This window comes from Populus trichocarpa, chromosome 10 (genome assembly GCF_000002775.5).
Source record: "Populus trichocarpa isolate Nisqually-1 chromosome 10, P.trichocarpa_v4.1, whole genome shotgun sequence".
Classification (NCBI taxonomy): Eukaryota; Viridiplantae; Streptophyta; class Magnoliopsida; order Malpighiales; family Salicaceae; genus Populus; species Populus trichocarpa.
In genome coordinates, this window is record NC_037294.2 from 13165099 (window position 1) to 13179996 (window position 14898).

General features: G+C 35.6%; 2 protein-coding genes across 5 annotated transcripts; both read left to right on the forward strand.

Annotated features, from left to right (window-relative positions):
- Window positions 1-76: 76 nt before the first annotated feature.
- Window positions 77-6414, forward strand: LOC7459780 (probable sulfate transporter 3.3). The gene is made up of 13 exons (XM_002314767.4): window positions 77-465; window positions 564-612; window positions 714-921; window positions 1033-1204; window positions 1758-1823; window positions 3408-3521; window positions 3605-3721; window positions 4471-4597; window positions 4706-4992; window positions 5189-5379; window positions 5506-5591; window positions 5906-5982; window positions 6079-6414. Exons 1-13 carry the CDS (start codon window positions 160-162, stop codon window positions 6235-6237), a joined length of 1959 nt encoding a protein of 652 aa, XP_002314803.4. The 5' UTR covers window positions 77-159; the 3' UTR covers window positions 6238-6414.
- A 1028-nt stretch (window positions 6415-7442) lies between these two features.
- LOC7475526 (SEC12-like protein 2) lies at window positions 7443-14272 on the forward strand. Of its 4 annotated transcripts, none has more exons than XM_024609238.2 (10): window positions 7443-7971; window positions 8193-8287; window positions 9833-9983; window positions 11021-11112; window positions 11208-11307; window positions 11623-11698; window positions 11789-11909; window positions 12005-12121; window positions 12231-12295; window positions 12920-13412. In XM_024609238.2, the coding sequence occupies exons 1-10, from the start codon at window positions 7666-7668 to the stop codon at window positions 13015-13017; spliced, it is 1221 nt and encodes a 406-aa protein (XP_024465006.1). In that variant the 5' UTR covers window positions 7443-7665; the 3' UTR covers window positions 13018-13412. The 4 variants fall into 4 exon arrangements, with proteins under 4 accessions (XP_024465006.1, XP_024465008.1, XP_024465009.1 ...); XM_024609240.2 differs by lacking the exon at window positions 12920-13412 and adding an exon at window positions 13666-14272 and having other exon boundaries at window positions 7462-7971; XM_024609241.2 differs by lacking the exon at window positions 12920-13412 and adding an exon at window positions 12409-12556 and having other exon boundaries at window positions 7462-7971.
- Window positions 14273-14898: the final 626 nt, after the last annotated feature.

Consider the following 14898-nt stretch of genomic DNA (forward strand, 5'->3'; position numbering starts at 1 on the left):
CTCTGTCTCTCTCTCCATAGCTTTTCTTGCTGTCTTGGTGACAGGTGCTTTGTTTGTTAGCGGTCTGGAGAAATTTGATTAATAGGGTGGAGACTCAAATAAAACTAGAGGCATTGCTCAAACAAACCACACCAGGAAAACGAAAATTCTCTCCATATAATGGAGCCAAACGCCAGCAATAGCTTGCAACCTGATCATTGCCTAGAAATAACACCTATGGAGGTGCACAAAGTTGTCCCACCACCCCATAGGAGCACAATACAGAAGCTCAAGAGCAGACTTAAAGAAACCTTCTTCCCTGATGACCCTCTGCGGCAATTCAAAGGACAGCCATTGGGAAAGAAATGGATACTTGCTGCTAAGTATTTCTTTCCTATTCTTCAATGGGGTCCTAATTACAGCTTCAAGCTTTTCAAATCTGATATTGTTTCTGGCCTTACCATTGCCAGCTTAGCCATTCCACAGGTCAGTAACCAAATGTCTTTTTTTTCCTAAGAACAAGATTGTAATTATACAATATCTTTATCCATTAATTTGACCCTTCTGTCTAAACATCTTTTCAGGGCATCAGTTATGCTAAGCTAGCAAGTCTACCTCCCATAGTCGGTCTTTGTGAGTAAAATATAGTTCTGACTGGCTTGTATTTTTCATCTTACTACTCGTATACAATAATGTTTGATTGGATTTTCTTTTCCTTGAAACAAAATATGCAGATTCAAGCTTTGTCCCTCCTCTTGTATACGCTGTTCTTGGAAGCTCTAGGGACCTTGCAGTAGGACCTGTTTCTATTGCTTCTCTTATACTGGGATCAATGCTTAAGCAAGAAGTATCTCCTACCAATGACCCTCTGTTGTTTCTTCAACTAGCTTTTTCCTCAACCTTCTTTGCTGGCCTCTTCCAAGCTTCATTAGGATTGCTAAGGTAAGTTTTCTTTTTCTTTTTCTTTTTTTTCTTTCAGGTATTTTTCTTCTTCTAAATTTTCTAATTTTCTCTTGAAAAGTACTAATTCTGTGTCGGACTGAATGGTTGCAGGCTTGGCTTCATTATTGATTTTCTTTCCAAGGCAACTCTAATTGGATTCATGGCTGGAGCTGCTATCATAGTCTCTCTACAACAATTAAAAAGCCTCCTTGGAATCACTCATTTCACCAAACAAATGGAACTGGTTCCTGTTTTGAGCTCCGTTTTCCACAACACCAATGAGGTAATTAGTCAGTTTACCCCTCGCCAAAGCACAAACATACATAATCAATTGAAGGAGTTGAAAGTTTAAGCATTAATCATAGTTTCAACCACAACACCCCTTCCTAGTTTGTGCAAGGTGAGGTTCCCACTATTCTACCAATCGACATTATAATTATAGCGTAATTAATCCACTTGATAACAAACTTAGATGGGAGTGTTATCGCTCGAGTGGCTGCTAAACTAGCTAAGGCCTTCCTATCTTAATTATCCAATCATTATTCAACCAAAAAAAAAATTATCCAATCATTATGCATCATTACTACATAAAGTTAGACCTGACAGACAATCCAAGGGTTAAGATTTGAGATTTTATTTGAAGATTTCATGTTCAAACTCTGAAAGATCGAAAGGCCATCCCGTTATGCAGCCGCTTGAGACAATTACCCTGAACCAAAAAAAAAAGAGTCTTGCGCAACATGTTTGACAGTTTTTCAGCTAATTATATGATACTCCTAGAACCCTAATAAAAAATTGACTGGATAATCCTGACCATTTGGATGATGTTCTTGCAGTGGTCATGGCAAACAGTACTGATGGGATTTTGCTTCCTCGTGTTCCTTCTACTGGCAAGACACGTTGTACGTCATTCTTTCCACTCTCTTCATCTCTTTTCTTGAAGAAACTTATTGAGTACATGGTATTTGTATACTCTCATAAAGTGCTTTTACCGCCTAAAGAATCAAATCCTGTTCGTTAATTTATTTGACTAAAAAAATATATTGCAGACGGTTTTATTGTCTATTTTCATCATCAACCCTTTTTAGCATCTTCCTGGTTGCCTCTTTTCAGTTTTATCATTAACTGCAATCGTTCCTTTCCTGTTCTGCTATAATAGAATCCTTTCCTGTTCAGTTCTGTCACATATATCGTCTCTTATGACGATAAGAATATCATATACCCTCTCTGGCCTCTGCCATTATATATTGGTTTATATTAATTTATTTCACTGTAGGTAAGCTAGCTATGGTATACAGATACTCTGTGCCGTCAGAGCGGCGTATTTCCATTAAAAAAGAAATTAATTTTTTGAAAAAAAGAAAAAGAAATGTTAATAAAATGAAAAGAAAATGCATATTTTTTCATATATAAATCTCCTTTTGTGCTAAATGGGCTTGGTTCAGATATGTTTTGGTATATAAGCCAGCCCAACTTCTGTTATGGGCTCAAGTGGATCCCACGGACTAGATAATAGGCGGAAATCTATGGAGAAACCCGATGTTTTCAAGTCAAGAGCCAGCTCCTTTGAATGCGATGATTTCATCTTGACAGCTTAAAATCATAAAATGGATTCCAAAAAAGAAAAAAGAAAAACTTAAATAAAATTTCCAGTAAATGATCAAAGAAATAAGATTTTCATCAACACTAAAGAAAAGACTGTCAAAGGACAAAAATTAGTATAATTTATTTGTTTGTGAATAATTTTCCTCTAATCGTATGGATGGGATGGTCTCGCAAATAGATGGACGGATGACGAGTTTAAAACATTCCTGTCTTTATCTACAGTGATATAGAAGTCCGATGCATTTAATTAGTACCCTCAATGAAAGAAAGATATTATCCTCGATTAAGGCATGATACGTTTGTTTTTCATCTGTTTTTATATTTGTGATGTAAAAATCACAGTGATAACTGTAAAACCTATGTCTTATTCTATGGTATTTATTAAAAAATTAAGTTTAAAAAGTAGTTTTTATAAAGTAATTTTTATATGTTTTTTTAATTGAGTTTCGTAAAATACTATTTATTTTTTAGTTTTAAAAACGCTTTTAAAAAATTTTGAATATTTTTTTTATTTTTTTCTTTGCTCCAAATTAATATTTTTTTGATTTTTTTAGATCATTTTGATGCGCTAATATAAAAAGTAATTTTTTTTAAATAAAAATATATTATTTTAATGCATTTTTAAGTAAAAAACATTTTGAAAAACAACCACAATCATACAACTACCAAATATTTTATACAAGTTTTTTACTGTATATAAATTTGAACCATAATTTTTACCATATCTAAATCAAACTAACCTTACTAATCAAACCTTTTTTTTAACTTATTTTTATTTTAATCATAACCATCAAAAGTTATATAAAAAAAAAATCTTAAAACCACACGAATGGCATTTGAAACTGTGTTTGACTGTTTGCATTGGAATGTGTGCCCCGCAGAGCATGAAAAAACCAAAGCTGTTTTGGGTTTCAGCTGGAGCCCCTCTTGTGTCGGTGATACTATCTACTGTCTTGGTTTTTGCATTCAAGGCTCAACGTCATGGAATCAGTGTTGTAAGTTTTCAAGTCCCACATTAACATAACACCCCTTCATGGATACATGTTGCTTATCATTAGGCCCTTTTGCTATTTATTAGATTGGAAAGTTACAAGAAGGGCTAAACCCTCCCTCATGGAACATGTTGCATTTTCATGGAAGCTACCTTGGACTAGTTGTGAAAACTGGCCTTGTTACTGGCATTATTTCCCTCACTGTAAGTTTCTGTTTTACTTTCTTGCAATTATTTTCATACCATCTATAGTGTTTGCGCGGCTAAGCTGGACTCTGGATTTTTCAAACTTAAACGAGCAACCATGGATAGAGCTGATCTGCCTTGCAATTATATTTCATATCTTCTGGACTAATAGCTAGATTATCTAGAAGCTATAGCTAGTTTAATGGGATTAACAATACATGGATCAACCAATTCAAAATCCTGAACGGACTGTGTTTAAACTAAGCTTTATGGTCAGGTTGGCTGATGGGCTGAAGTTTCAAGTTCTATGATTACTGGTGTTTTACACTGTGCTAGAAGTGGCTTAGCACTTTTGAAATACAGCTTTTTCAGAAATTTCATAGGAACCGAAACTTCTTTAGTTTCTGTTTGGATACACTTATGAAATGTGTTGTTAATGCGAAGGAATAGTTAACAGACTTGCTATAGGGATGACAGGCGCAATAGATTTTCATTGACTATGAAATGTGTTGTTAATGCGAAGGAATAGTTAACAGACTTGCTATAGGGATGACAGGCGCAATAGATTTTCATTGACTTTGGTATCATTTGCCGTGATTAGAGTCGAGTTTTGCAACATTGATGAATGAAAATATTAAGGCAGCAGATTGCCAACACTTAGTATCATAACCAGAAATCATACAATCTGACCTTGCCTTGGACGTTTGGCATCCGTTAGACAGAAAAGCTGGTATGCTTTTGCTTATGTTGAACTTTATTTCAAACAGGAAGGCATAGCAGTTGGAAGGACTTTTGCTGCTTTGAAGAACTACCAGGTAGATGGTAACAAGGAAATGATGGCAATTGGGTTGATGAATGTGATTGGCTCCGCCACTTCCTGTTATGTTACAACAGGTGCTAACATATACAGTCTACTATCCTGTCTTTCTTTTGTGTTATGCTATTAAGTGCTTAAAAATAGAAGACACATCAATGGTATTATAACAGAACTTTGAATTTCAGGTGCTTTCTCTCGTTCTGCTGTCAATCACAATGCAGGAGCCAAAACAGCAGTTTCCAACATTATAATGTCAGTGACAGTTATGGTGACCCTCCTCTTCCTAATGCCTCTATTCCAATACACCCCAAATGTTGTATTGGGTGCCATCATAGTAACAGCAGTAATTGGCCTTATAGACATCCCAGCTGCTTGCCAGATATGGAAGATCGACAAATTTGATTTTGTTGTGATGTTGTGTGCGTTCTTTGGTGTTATTCTTGTCTCTGTCCAGGACGGCCTTGCCATTGCGGTGAGTTTTCAAGTTTTAGATAATGTTACCAGAACTAAACCTGTCCAGGCTTGAAAAAGTAAACAGGAATTACTTATTAATTAGGATTTAAGTTGCTTTTCCTTTTTCCAATTATCTTGGGAAAAGACACTATGAAGTGATTCCTGCTTTCATGTTATTGATGATACAAAACAACCATGATGCTGTTGATGAACAGGTAGGGATATCAATATTCAAGATCCTTCTTCAAGTCACAAGGCCAAAGACTCTGGTTCTGGGAAACATACCTGGGACAGATATATTCCGTAATCTTCATCATTACAAGGAAGCTATGAGGATCCCTGGTTTCCTCATTTTAAGCATTGAAGCTCCAATCAACTTTGCCAATACAACCTACCTCAAAGAAAGGTTTGTCTGTGCATTCCGTAGCTCATAAAGCATACTTGCACTTCCCATCGTGACTCTAACAATTCTCCTTTAATTTTTCCTTCTTTTTTCTTTTTTGAGGGTAACTCTCCTTTAACTTTGTAACAGGATTCTGAGATGGATAGATGAATATGAAACTGAAGAAGACACAAAGAGACAGTCAAGTATTCATTTTCTGATCCTAGACCTGTCAGGTAAGTTCACCGCTAATATTTTGCAGAAATTAGCATTGTTATCTTGAAACAGTCTAAAAACAGAAAATCTTGTGTTCTTCCTTGTTCCTGTTTCCAACTATAAGCTTTATAGATTGCATAATTATATCTTGCGCATCTGAAATTAGGCTAGCTGGGTTTTCTTTAAGAGCTTATATTGGTGGAATTGATATTTGAACCATTTCCTGCTATGGTTGACTACTTTAACTCATCAAGTCCTAATTGCAATGTAGTATAGTCATACTATCAACCATGTAAATTAAACAGATTACAAATAGTCCCTGTACTTGTTTCAGCTGTCAGCTCCATCGACACAAGCGGAGTCTCACTCTTGAAGGATTTAAAGAAAGCACTGGAAAATACGGGAGCTGAGGCAAGCACATAGCAGCTCTAAATTGCCTTCTCTTTTCAACTGTCTTGCGTTTTAGTTGTTTGCAACTAATACTTTGGTTTATCCTTGACATCGCAGCTTGTGTTGGTGAATCCTGGGGGGGAAGTGTTGGAAAAACTGCAGAGGGCCGATGATGTCCGTGATGTAATGAGCCCTGACGCCCTTTATTTGACAGTTGGAGAAGCTGTGGCTGCACTCTCATCAACAATGAAGGGCCGATCATCGAACCATGTGTAACAATGAAAGAATACAGACAAGTTTTATCCCGATTGATTTCTTATTCGACAAAGAAAATCATCAATTGTATCAGTAGTGCAAAGAGAAAAGAAAAGCATTTTTATTTTCAGCAACTTGAATGTAATGGCATGACTTAGTATTTCTTAGGCATCTTCTATGCTAATGTTTCTTACAGTATTGCAGTTCATCAAAGTTCAAACAGTTATACCCTGCAGGCAATATCTAGAATTCAGATTTTGAAAACATTTGAATCGCATCTTAAACTAAATGAATCTGTAAATTAGCATCATCAAGCAGGAGGTTGCCAGAAATAGGAAAACCAGCATGCTTTCAAATGCGCGTCTCTTTCACAATAGCATGACTTGGAACACGAACACAGCCGATGAATGCTTTCAATTGAATTCTTCAGAAGAATTGGTTCCAAAAAATTCATAAAAAAAGGTTCCACTATAGGAATAGGACAATTCCAATGCCATCTGACCTCTACTATCAAATTTTATTGTCTTCTTATATTCCAACATTAAGGGTTGAATTTAGGCCCCCCGATCTCTCTCTCTCTCTCGTCTTTTTTTTCCCTGACAGAATGCCAAGTCTTGAGCACCCGTTTGAATATTTGTGCACTAACATCATCATGAATCTTCTTAAAAGGTTCTCGGCGTATGTTGGATGGCTATTGTTTTGTTGATTTGCGAGTATTTTTTCCTTTTTCTTTTATGAGACTGTCTTTTTCGTTTGGGTATAATAGGATCCGATGATGATGATGATGATGATGATGATGATGATGATGATGATGATGATGATGATGATGATTGTAAAAGAACATCTTGTTTTTTATCTTTTGAACGAGTACGATTCTATGATGATAGAATTAGGTGTTCAAATATATACACGTGTACATTAAATCTTAGATTTTTTAATAGATTTTAGAGATTTATTATTTTTCATGTGAGCTTTTATTTATTTATTAATATCTGATTAAAAAATCAAATTAATATTATTTTTAATCAAAGCTTTTAATATTAAAAAAATATTTTATGATACAAATTATTGATTATACAATATATCTAATAGAATCGGTGTTAAAAAATATAAAATAAAAAAACCATGACAAGTAATTTATTTTATATATATATATATATATATATATATATATATATAGAGGCAGGATCAAAACTTAGAGCTGGATCATCTGATTCATTCACGATCACTGTGAACTGAACACCCCAAATGCAAACGACGCAGTGTGAAAGAGTAGGAGACGCAGTTTGGGAACGTGGATCAAATTGTTTTCCATAAAAATTTGATTTGATTTTTATTTTTTTATATATTTTAAAATTGTTTTGATATATTAATGGTAAAAATAAATTTAAAAAAATAAAAAAATATTATAAAAAACAACAAAGCTACCGTAGTAGCAGAAGGAAACCAATGGGAAAGAGCAGAGAGGCAGATCCTCAAAGCCTGCAAAAATACGGCGTTCCTTTATACTCTGCTGCTTGGCTTCCTTACAAAGAGCTCAGATCCAAGCTACAACCCCGTGACGATCACGTTGATTCCTCTAAACAACAGGAACAACAGCAAGAGGAGGAGGAGGAGATCCCCAAGCCCTCTGCTTCTTCCCATGAACACTACGTCGTTTTGGCCGGCGGTGGCGGTGAAGGCAGCAGCGGCATTCCCAACGCCGTCCTTCTCTCCTGTTTTGATTTCTCCTCCAATTCCCTCGCTTCTCAGCCCGTACGCTCTATTCTTTTGATCGATTTTGCATCTGTTTGTCATGTTTAAAATTTCTCTGATTTCTCAATATATAAATTCTCAGTCTGCTTATATCTTGGAGTATTAGCTGGGATATATTTATTTCTTCTGTATAATTATGAGATAGCCGAAATTAGATTTTGAATTGATTGATTTTATAATTTTTATTGTTTTGATGTATGTATTTCTATGTTGCGTTTCAGGTAGCTAAGCTTGGTCTTGGTTCTCAATTACCCTATAGAATGGTGGTTCACCCCGGTGGAGATGGAGTCATTTGTGCATTCCCCAGTAGTTGCCGGTACTCAAATTCTTTTTAATAACTGCTTTTGTTGTCGAAAAAAATATTTAACAATGATGAACTAGAGCAACATCTCTCTGAGGTTGCCAATTTAGTACATTTCTTGATTGTTGTTACTAGAGTTAGCTATTTTGAGCTTATTGCTTCCTACTTTGATTCATGTCAATCTACTAGTTAGATCACTGTTTTTCTGAAAGTTTTACGCTAATTCTATGCTGTTAGCTTGCACCATCAGTATCCTCCATGTTGGAGATAGTACATTCTCTACACAACTGACCACCACCACTGCCACTTTTGCTCTATATCTTTTATCTATGATTTCCTGATGGAATAGCAAATGAGAATATTGAGTAATGAGCAAATGAGTATGTGCAATCAGGCAAACATAATTTTACTCTAGCTCTGTTGAGTTGGTGTAATCAGGGAACGAAGAAGAGTCAATGTAATTAGAAGACTGATAATGTAGAGGTTGGATTCACATGAATGATGACGAGAGCTAGGAGACTTTGGTGTTATACATATTACAAATTGTAACTTGGATAAAATCTAAATGTACATAGATACACAAATTCTTTTGAAAGATGAATCTCAAGGTGCAGATTTTATGTGCTGCGTAATCTGGAATGCTTATTATGTGGATGTGATGCCCGATGTCTGATTGAAATCAACCCTGCTTCTAGTTAACATCATTGTGTGTTGCTTCCCAGTTTACTTAATGCCACAACTTCCCTTTCCCTGTTCTTTGCTCATAGATTTGAGGTCATAAATAGTTCATTATGGAGAATATAAGGAAGGACTGTAAGTTTCACCTAGAGAAATGGGTTTAGACAAGAACCCTTTAAAAGTGGTTGGTTTGGGGATAAGTTGCGCTTGTATTTTAAGAAAGCAATGGGTTTGCATTTAACCGGTATTTGGAAAGTTACAAAAATGTTTGAAGTGATTTCTCTTGTTTGCTGGATTTGATGTTGATTTTGGAAGGAGGAAATTTCTTGCTCTGACAGTAATGTTTTGTAGTAATTCACCTCAATAGACCAAAATCCTCGAGTTTGAGTGGATAAAATGAGAAAAATGAAGATATGTTCGTAAGCTCATGTTTGGAAATCAATGATGGGAACATCATGGAATGCTGCTAGTGTGGCAGCTATAATTTTCTCTTGTGTTAGGGCCAGGTAAAATTCCTGTGTTTAAATGCTTAGAGAGAGTAGTGTTTTTGTACTTACCAAAAAAGTAGTATGCTGCTAGTTATCTTTTATGTTGGAGGAGACAAAACAAATGAGTTTCTGAGAAGAATCTCTCCAATTGCTTTGAATGATTTTTGGATATACTGGCATATGAGGCGATCCTTTTCTAGTCAGGAGCATTTTTAAAACTCCATTAATTGTTAGTTCCAAATGCACCACAGCTGCTGTTTGCATATATATTATGGTCTGATTCACTAAATACACATTACAAACATTGTGCCTGTTTATTTTTTTAGAAAACTTCCACCTTTACTTGCACCGAACAAAAGGATAATCAATTTATTACTATGTTTTCTCTTTGCAGATTTTTTGACTGGGATGAAGTCAAGGACAATGAAGACCATAAATTGGGCCTTAAACCATCCAAAAAAGTACTGACACAATTAGAAGATGTTGGACAGCAATTAGCATTGGCCTTTAACAGTGACAGCTCTGTACTTGCTGTAGGGGGCGAGGTAGAGAGTTCTTTGCATTTCCTTCCGTTAATTTCAATGTAAATGCTGCATGACATAAAGGGAAAAGGCATTCTGAACACAAGGAAGACACGCTTAAAAGATACTGCTTTGTTTTCTTTTCTTGTCTTCTTTTTTTCCTGCATATACAAGGTGGTTGCCCTACAATCATATAAAGGATTAAAAGAATTGAACTTATTTAAATCTCCTGCCCAGTCCGGTAGCATGGGAAGCTAATAACTCTTCTTCCTTGATTTTTTACAAAAAGATAAAACTGCTAGTCAGCTTTGATAGCATATATAAAACTGATAAAAGGCCTGGTAGGGATTGTATGAACCAAGTTGGCCAAAGAGGAATGCAGCATCAACACTAACCATCTAAAATAGAGATTGTGGCACTTAGGGGATCAATAATAGGATTTTTGGCTTCCCTCCATGATTAGGTCGAGAAGACATTGATGATTTTTTTTTTCTCCTTGTTTTTGTGGTGTCTTTCTTATTATTATTTCCATCAGGAAAAGAGAGGGAAGGATGAAAGCAGGCGTGGGAGACAATTTATGTAATTCTTAAAAAATTAAAGAATAAGGAAAGTGTCCAATTTTTAGAAGAGATGCTACTGTCCTGGGCTGTGGACAAAGCACATTTTAAAGGACTCTCACTTTGTACAAGTTTATATGATCAATTGAAAGGTGCAATAAAAAGTAAACTTTTTGGTCAAATTTTTCTTTCCATTAACTTTCACTGTTTTCTGATGGTTGCGTTCCAGCTTCTAATTATTTTATTGCATTCTAACTCGTAATTTTATTAGCTAAAGATGACTGGTATGTAGATATAGTTTGTGAGGATTTAAGTTATGTTCCACCACTCCATCTTCCAATATCAGATTTTAGAACCTGCCATTTGGCCATTCACCTACCACTCAAAGTATCGAAATTTCCCCAACTGGGTCTTTATTTTTAATAATGATGATATGGAAGAGAGCCAGGATCCCTTTTTGAAAGATAACATGCTATATGATGCTTTAATTTTGGTGCAGTACAGGATGGCAATTTAAGGGTTTTCAAGTGGCCTGGCATGGAAATTATTCTTAATGAGACTCAAGCCCATGCATCTTTAAAGGACTTGTGTTTCAGGTTGGCAATGATATTAGGAAAAATTTCTATTCCTGGAGATGTTACCATGAAGAATTTGTAATCTGTTTATGCTGATTAGCTTAATTGTGTTGCAGCCCTGATGGAAAATTTCTTGTTTCAATGGGACAGCGTGACCTTGGTAGAGTCTGGGATGTAACTTCATCCACAGCTGTAGCCTCTTTACCAAAGGAAAACGTAAGCTGTAAATGATAATTAGTTCTTGACTAAGTTCTTTTCTAACTAGCAAATGCTCTGACCCTCCACGTCAAAGTGGTTAATACCTTCGCACTAACATAGTCATTGTACTTATTATTGATTTCATTTTGGGTCTCAGCAAAAAAAAAAAAACATCTTGATCAATTTACTAGAAAGTAGATTTGAGTAATCCCATGACTCAATTATTCTAAGTTACTTATGGTCTCACAATTCATGGCTGGCACATGTAGTATATTACTCTATTTCTATCAAATGAGTGTTGAGCTAATTGGATTTACTGTGTTTTACTTCCAGGATGAGATTTTTGCATCGTGCAGATTTTCTCAAAGGAGTGATCAGGCTCAGGTTCTCTATATCGCTGCAATAACAGGTGACTATTCATACAGGAAAGCCAAGTTTTCCATGCTCCCTTTGACCTTTGTTGTTCTCTATTAATCATCCTAGATATTGTGATACATAGACAAAGGTTCAAGTATTGTGACTTGGAACACAAGCTCATGGAAGAGAATGAGCTCAAAGCATGTAGCCCGTGAACCAGTTTCATCCTTCAATGTCTCACCTGATGGAAAGCTTCTTGCAATGTACAGAATCTCCACTGTTAATTTGAAGTCCTTGAGCTCATTTAGCAAGATCCTGATGTTAAGATATATTCTAATTTCTTGTGATTGATTGACAGGGGTATGACTCAAGGAGATGTGTTGCTTGTAAATTCAACCAACTTGCGTGTTCAAACACTAGTTAGGAAAGCACATCTTGGCATAGTAACTGCATTGGCGTTCTCTCATGATTCAAGGTTAGATGACAACATTGTGTCTACATATACACTTTAATCAACATTTTAATCAGGTCATTCTCATTTAGGGATGACATCTGAGTGTTAAGCATGTGTTATTCAAATACAGGGCTTTGGTCTCTGCCTCTATGGACTCAAGTGCAAGGGTGACACTAATTGAGGACAACAGAAGTGGTATGTACATTGCGATTCAGATTTTTCATCCTGTCATTGATGTCTCTGCAATGGTTGGATATAGACCTGATAACTCAATCACAGACTAAAATCTCTATGGGACTTTGATTTAGGGCAATCACGATATGACTTTACCCAAATAATATGGTAAGCTGAATATTTGGTATTAGTGGACTGTGAACTCAGAAAGTAAAATGCACACTGCCAATATGGTGATCTTTTCAGTGATGACTTTTACGTGCTAGTACCATTGTATCAAAACTTGCTCTTTATATTTATTTATGCTTGCAATTTTGTGGTAATTCACCAATAATTGACACACGGCTTGGAGTATTTTACTAAAAGGGATAGTTTAGAGAAAACTAGAATGTTGGACAGAAAAAAAAAAGGGAATTTTACTGGTCAAGGAGGCAGTTAATACTCCTAAGGTTTTTTTGAAAGGTTAGGCATATAATTGGTCTTTTGGAGGGAATTAGTTTGATATGTGAAGGGGGATGTACTGTTAATGGAGATTAAAAAAAAGATAAAATTGATTGGGAAACCATTTTGGGCATTTCCCTTTTTCTTGACATGCTAGTTCTCTCATTTCTTAGCATAAGGAACTTTCTTTTGTTTCTTGTTTAGCTGCAGGGGGATCAAGCATGCAGATCATTATATTCATCATTATACTTGCAATTGCTGCATATTTCTTGAAGAATGAAGTTCTTCCTTTTCTTGTCTAGATATTGGCTATACCAAATTATTGTGAATTTTTCTATGATTTATGGAATAGAGGCCACCACATTGTAAATGATAGGTCGGAGCCTATCAGCATCACAGTCCAATAATGGCGATGTGGTTTTGAGAATGTAGTGTTACCTGTTATGTAGGACAGAGAGCCTGTACTTGAACTGTGCCACCAAATTATGGCTAGTTTACTTGTTGGGATGTGGATTGATACTGACTTGTATGGACTCCGACCCTGGTATCAGATCCCATGTCAACATAGGATCATTGATACCCTGCTTGGCTTTCATCATGTTGAATATCCCCAAATCTTGCTATTTTTTTCACTAACCAAATTATCATGTCGCTGTTATTTTTCTTTTTATTATCTCATGTTAATGATTTGTTACCATTGACTTTTCCTCGGTCCAAATCCCGTAATTGTAAGGTTTTTTTTTTTTTTGTTACTTTAATTTCCCGTGGTTGAGATGATTGATTGTCATATAAATACAGTTTCACTAATAATCAACATTAATTACAAAAAAGAAGAAGGAAAAGGCCTGGTGGATGTATTTTAGATTCTGTCGTGGTTGCAGGAATATTTGTTACATGCTTTATTATCTCTTGATAGATCCTGTCACTGAAATTATACGAAACTTGGATAGAAAAATCAGATGGTCGGGGGTGGACAGAAGCGATCCGGCGCTGACCAGGTGCACCTGCACCAGCAGTTTGTGAGCATCTTTTGTGCACCTTGGGAAGGCACGAGTTGTTATGTACGTTGTTTGTGTGCTTAGGATTTCACCGTGTCCTAGACTCCATGTATCTGGATTGAGTCTTATTTATGGTTTTTGTGCCTAAATATCTGAAACCGTGTAGGGAGCGTAGCCGAATGCCAGGCCTCTAGGCTGTAGTCTGAGTGCCTTGACCCCTTTATCACCTGGTTTATTACGCGCCTTTTTTTTTTTTTAATCAGAGAGTTGGTAACCACTTTTATAAAAACAAGAGAAAGATGGCATGGAGAATACAAGGGTTTAGAGGTGATCGAGATTTATTTATACAAAACTAATTTCCATATAATTAATCGTTATCTTCCTGCCCATAATGTCGACTTGGAACCTGTTTGAAATTGCAGTAACAGAAGTGATTTATAATGTTTTTCATTTAGAAATGCATTAAAATAAATTTTTTTTTAAAAAAAAATTGTTTTTGATATATGTAAAATCTAAAAACATTAAAAAAAAAATTATTTTAAACAAAAAAAAATTAAAATTTTTAAAAACACAGTTTACACCTTTCAAATACTCCCTTAAAAAATCTTGCTTGCTTGACTCCTGGATCAGATCATCCTACTTAGCATTAGGCTTATCAACAATATTGATGGAGCTTGTCATCTTCTTTTAGCTTTACGATCGGATCCATCGAACCAAATTTTGCATATCAGAGATAAATTCACCTCTCTAGTTCAGTCAAGCATATCTGAGCTTGTCATATTTACACCTGTTATTTCTCCTTCGTTGGACCCGGTTTAGTTATTGTTTTACGTCTACCTTTAAATTTTGTTTATTTCAGCTGTTATTTACTTAATGTTGCTTGAAATCTCAATCCACGTAGAGAAGAGGGAGAGAATTTGATCTTCCTCTTTTACCAAGTACGTGTTTTAAAAAGAAACTTTTGGCAATTAAATGTCCGAATGAACATGATGCTGAAAGAAAAAAAGGCAGAAACCAGATTGGTAGCATGGCATGGATTCAGAGAACTGTCGCGTAAACTGTGATTCATTTCTTCCCATCAGCTGCCCTACTTTATATTTGAGGGATTATTTAATGTTTTAACCGAGTCGCCACACATAAAATCAAATGCTAAAGCTGTGAACCAAACGAAGAAAAAGAAGGGAA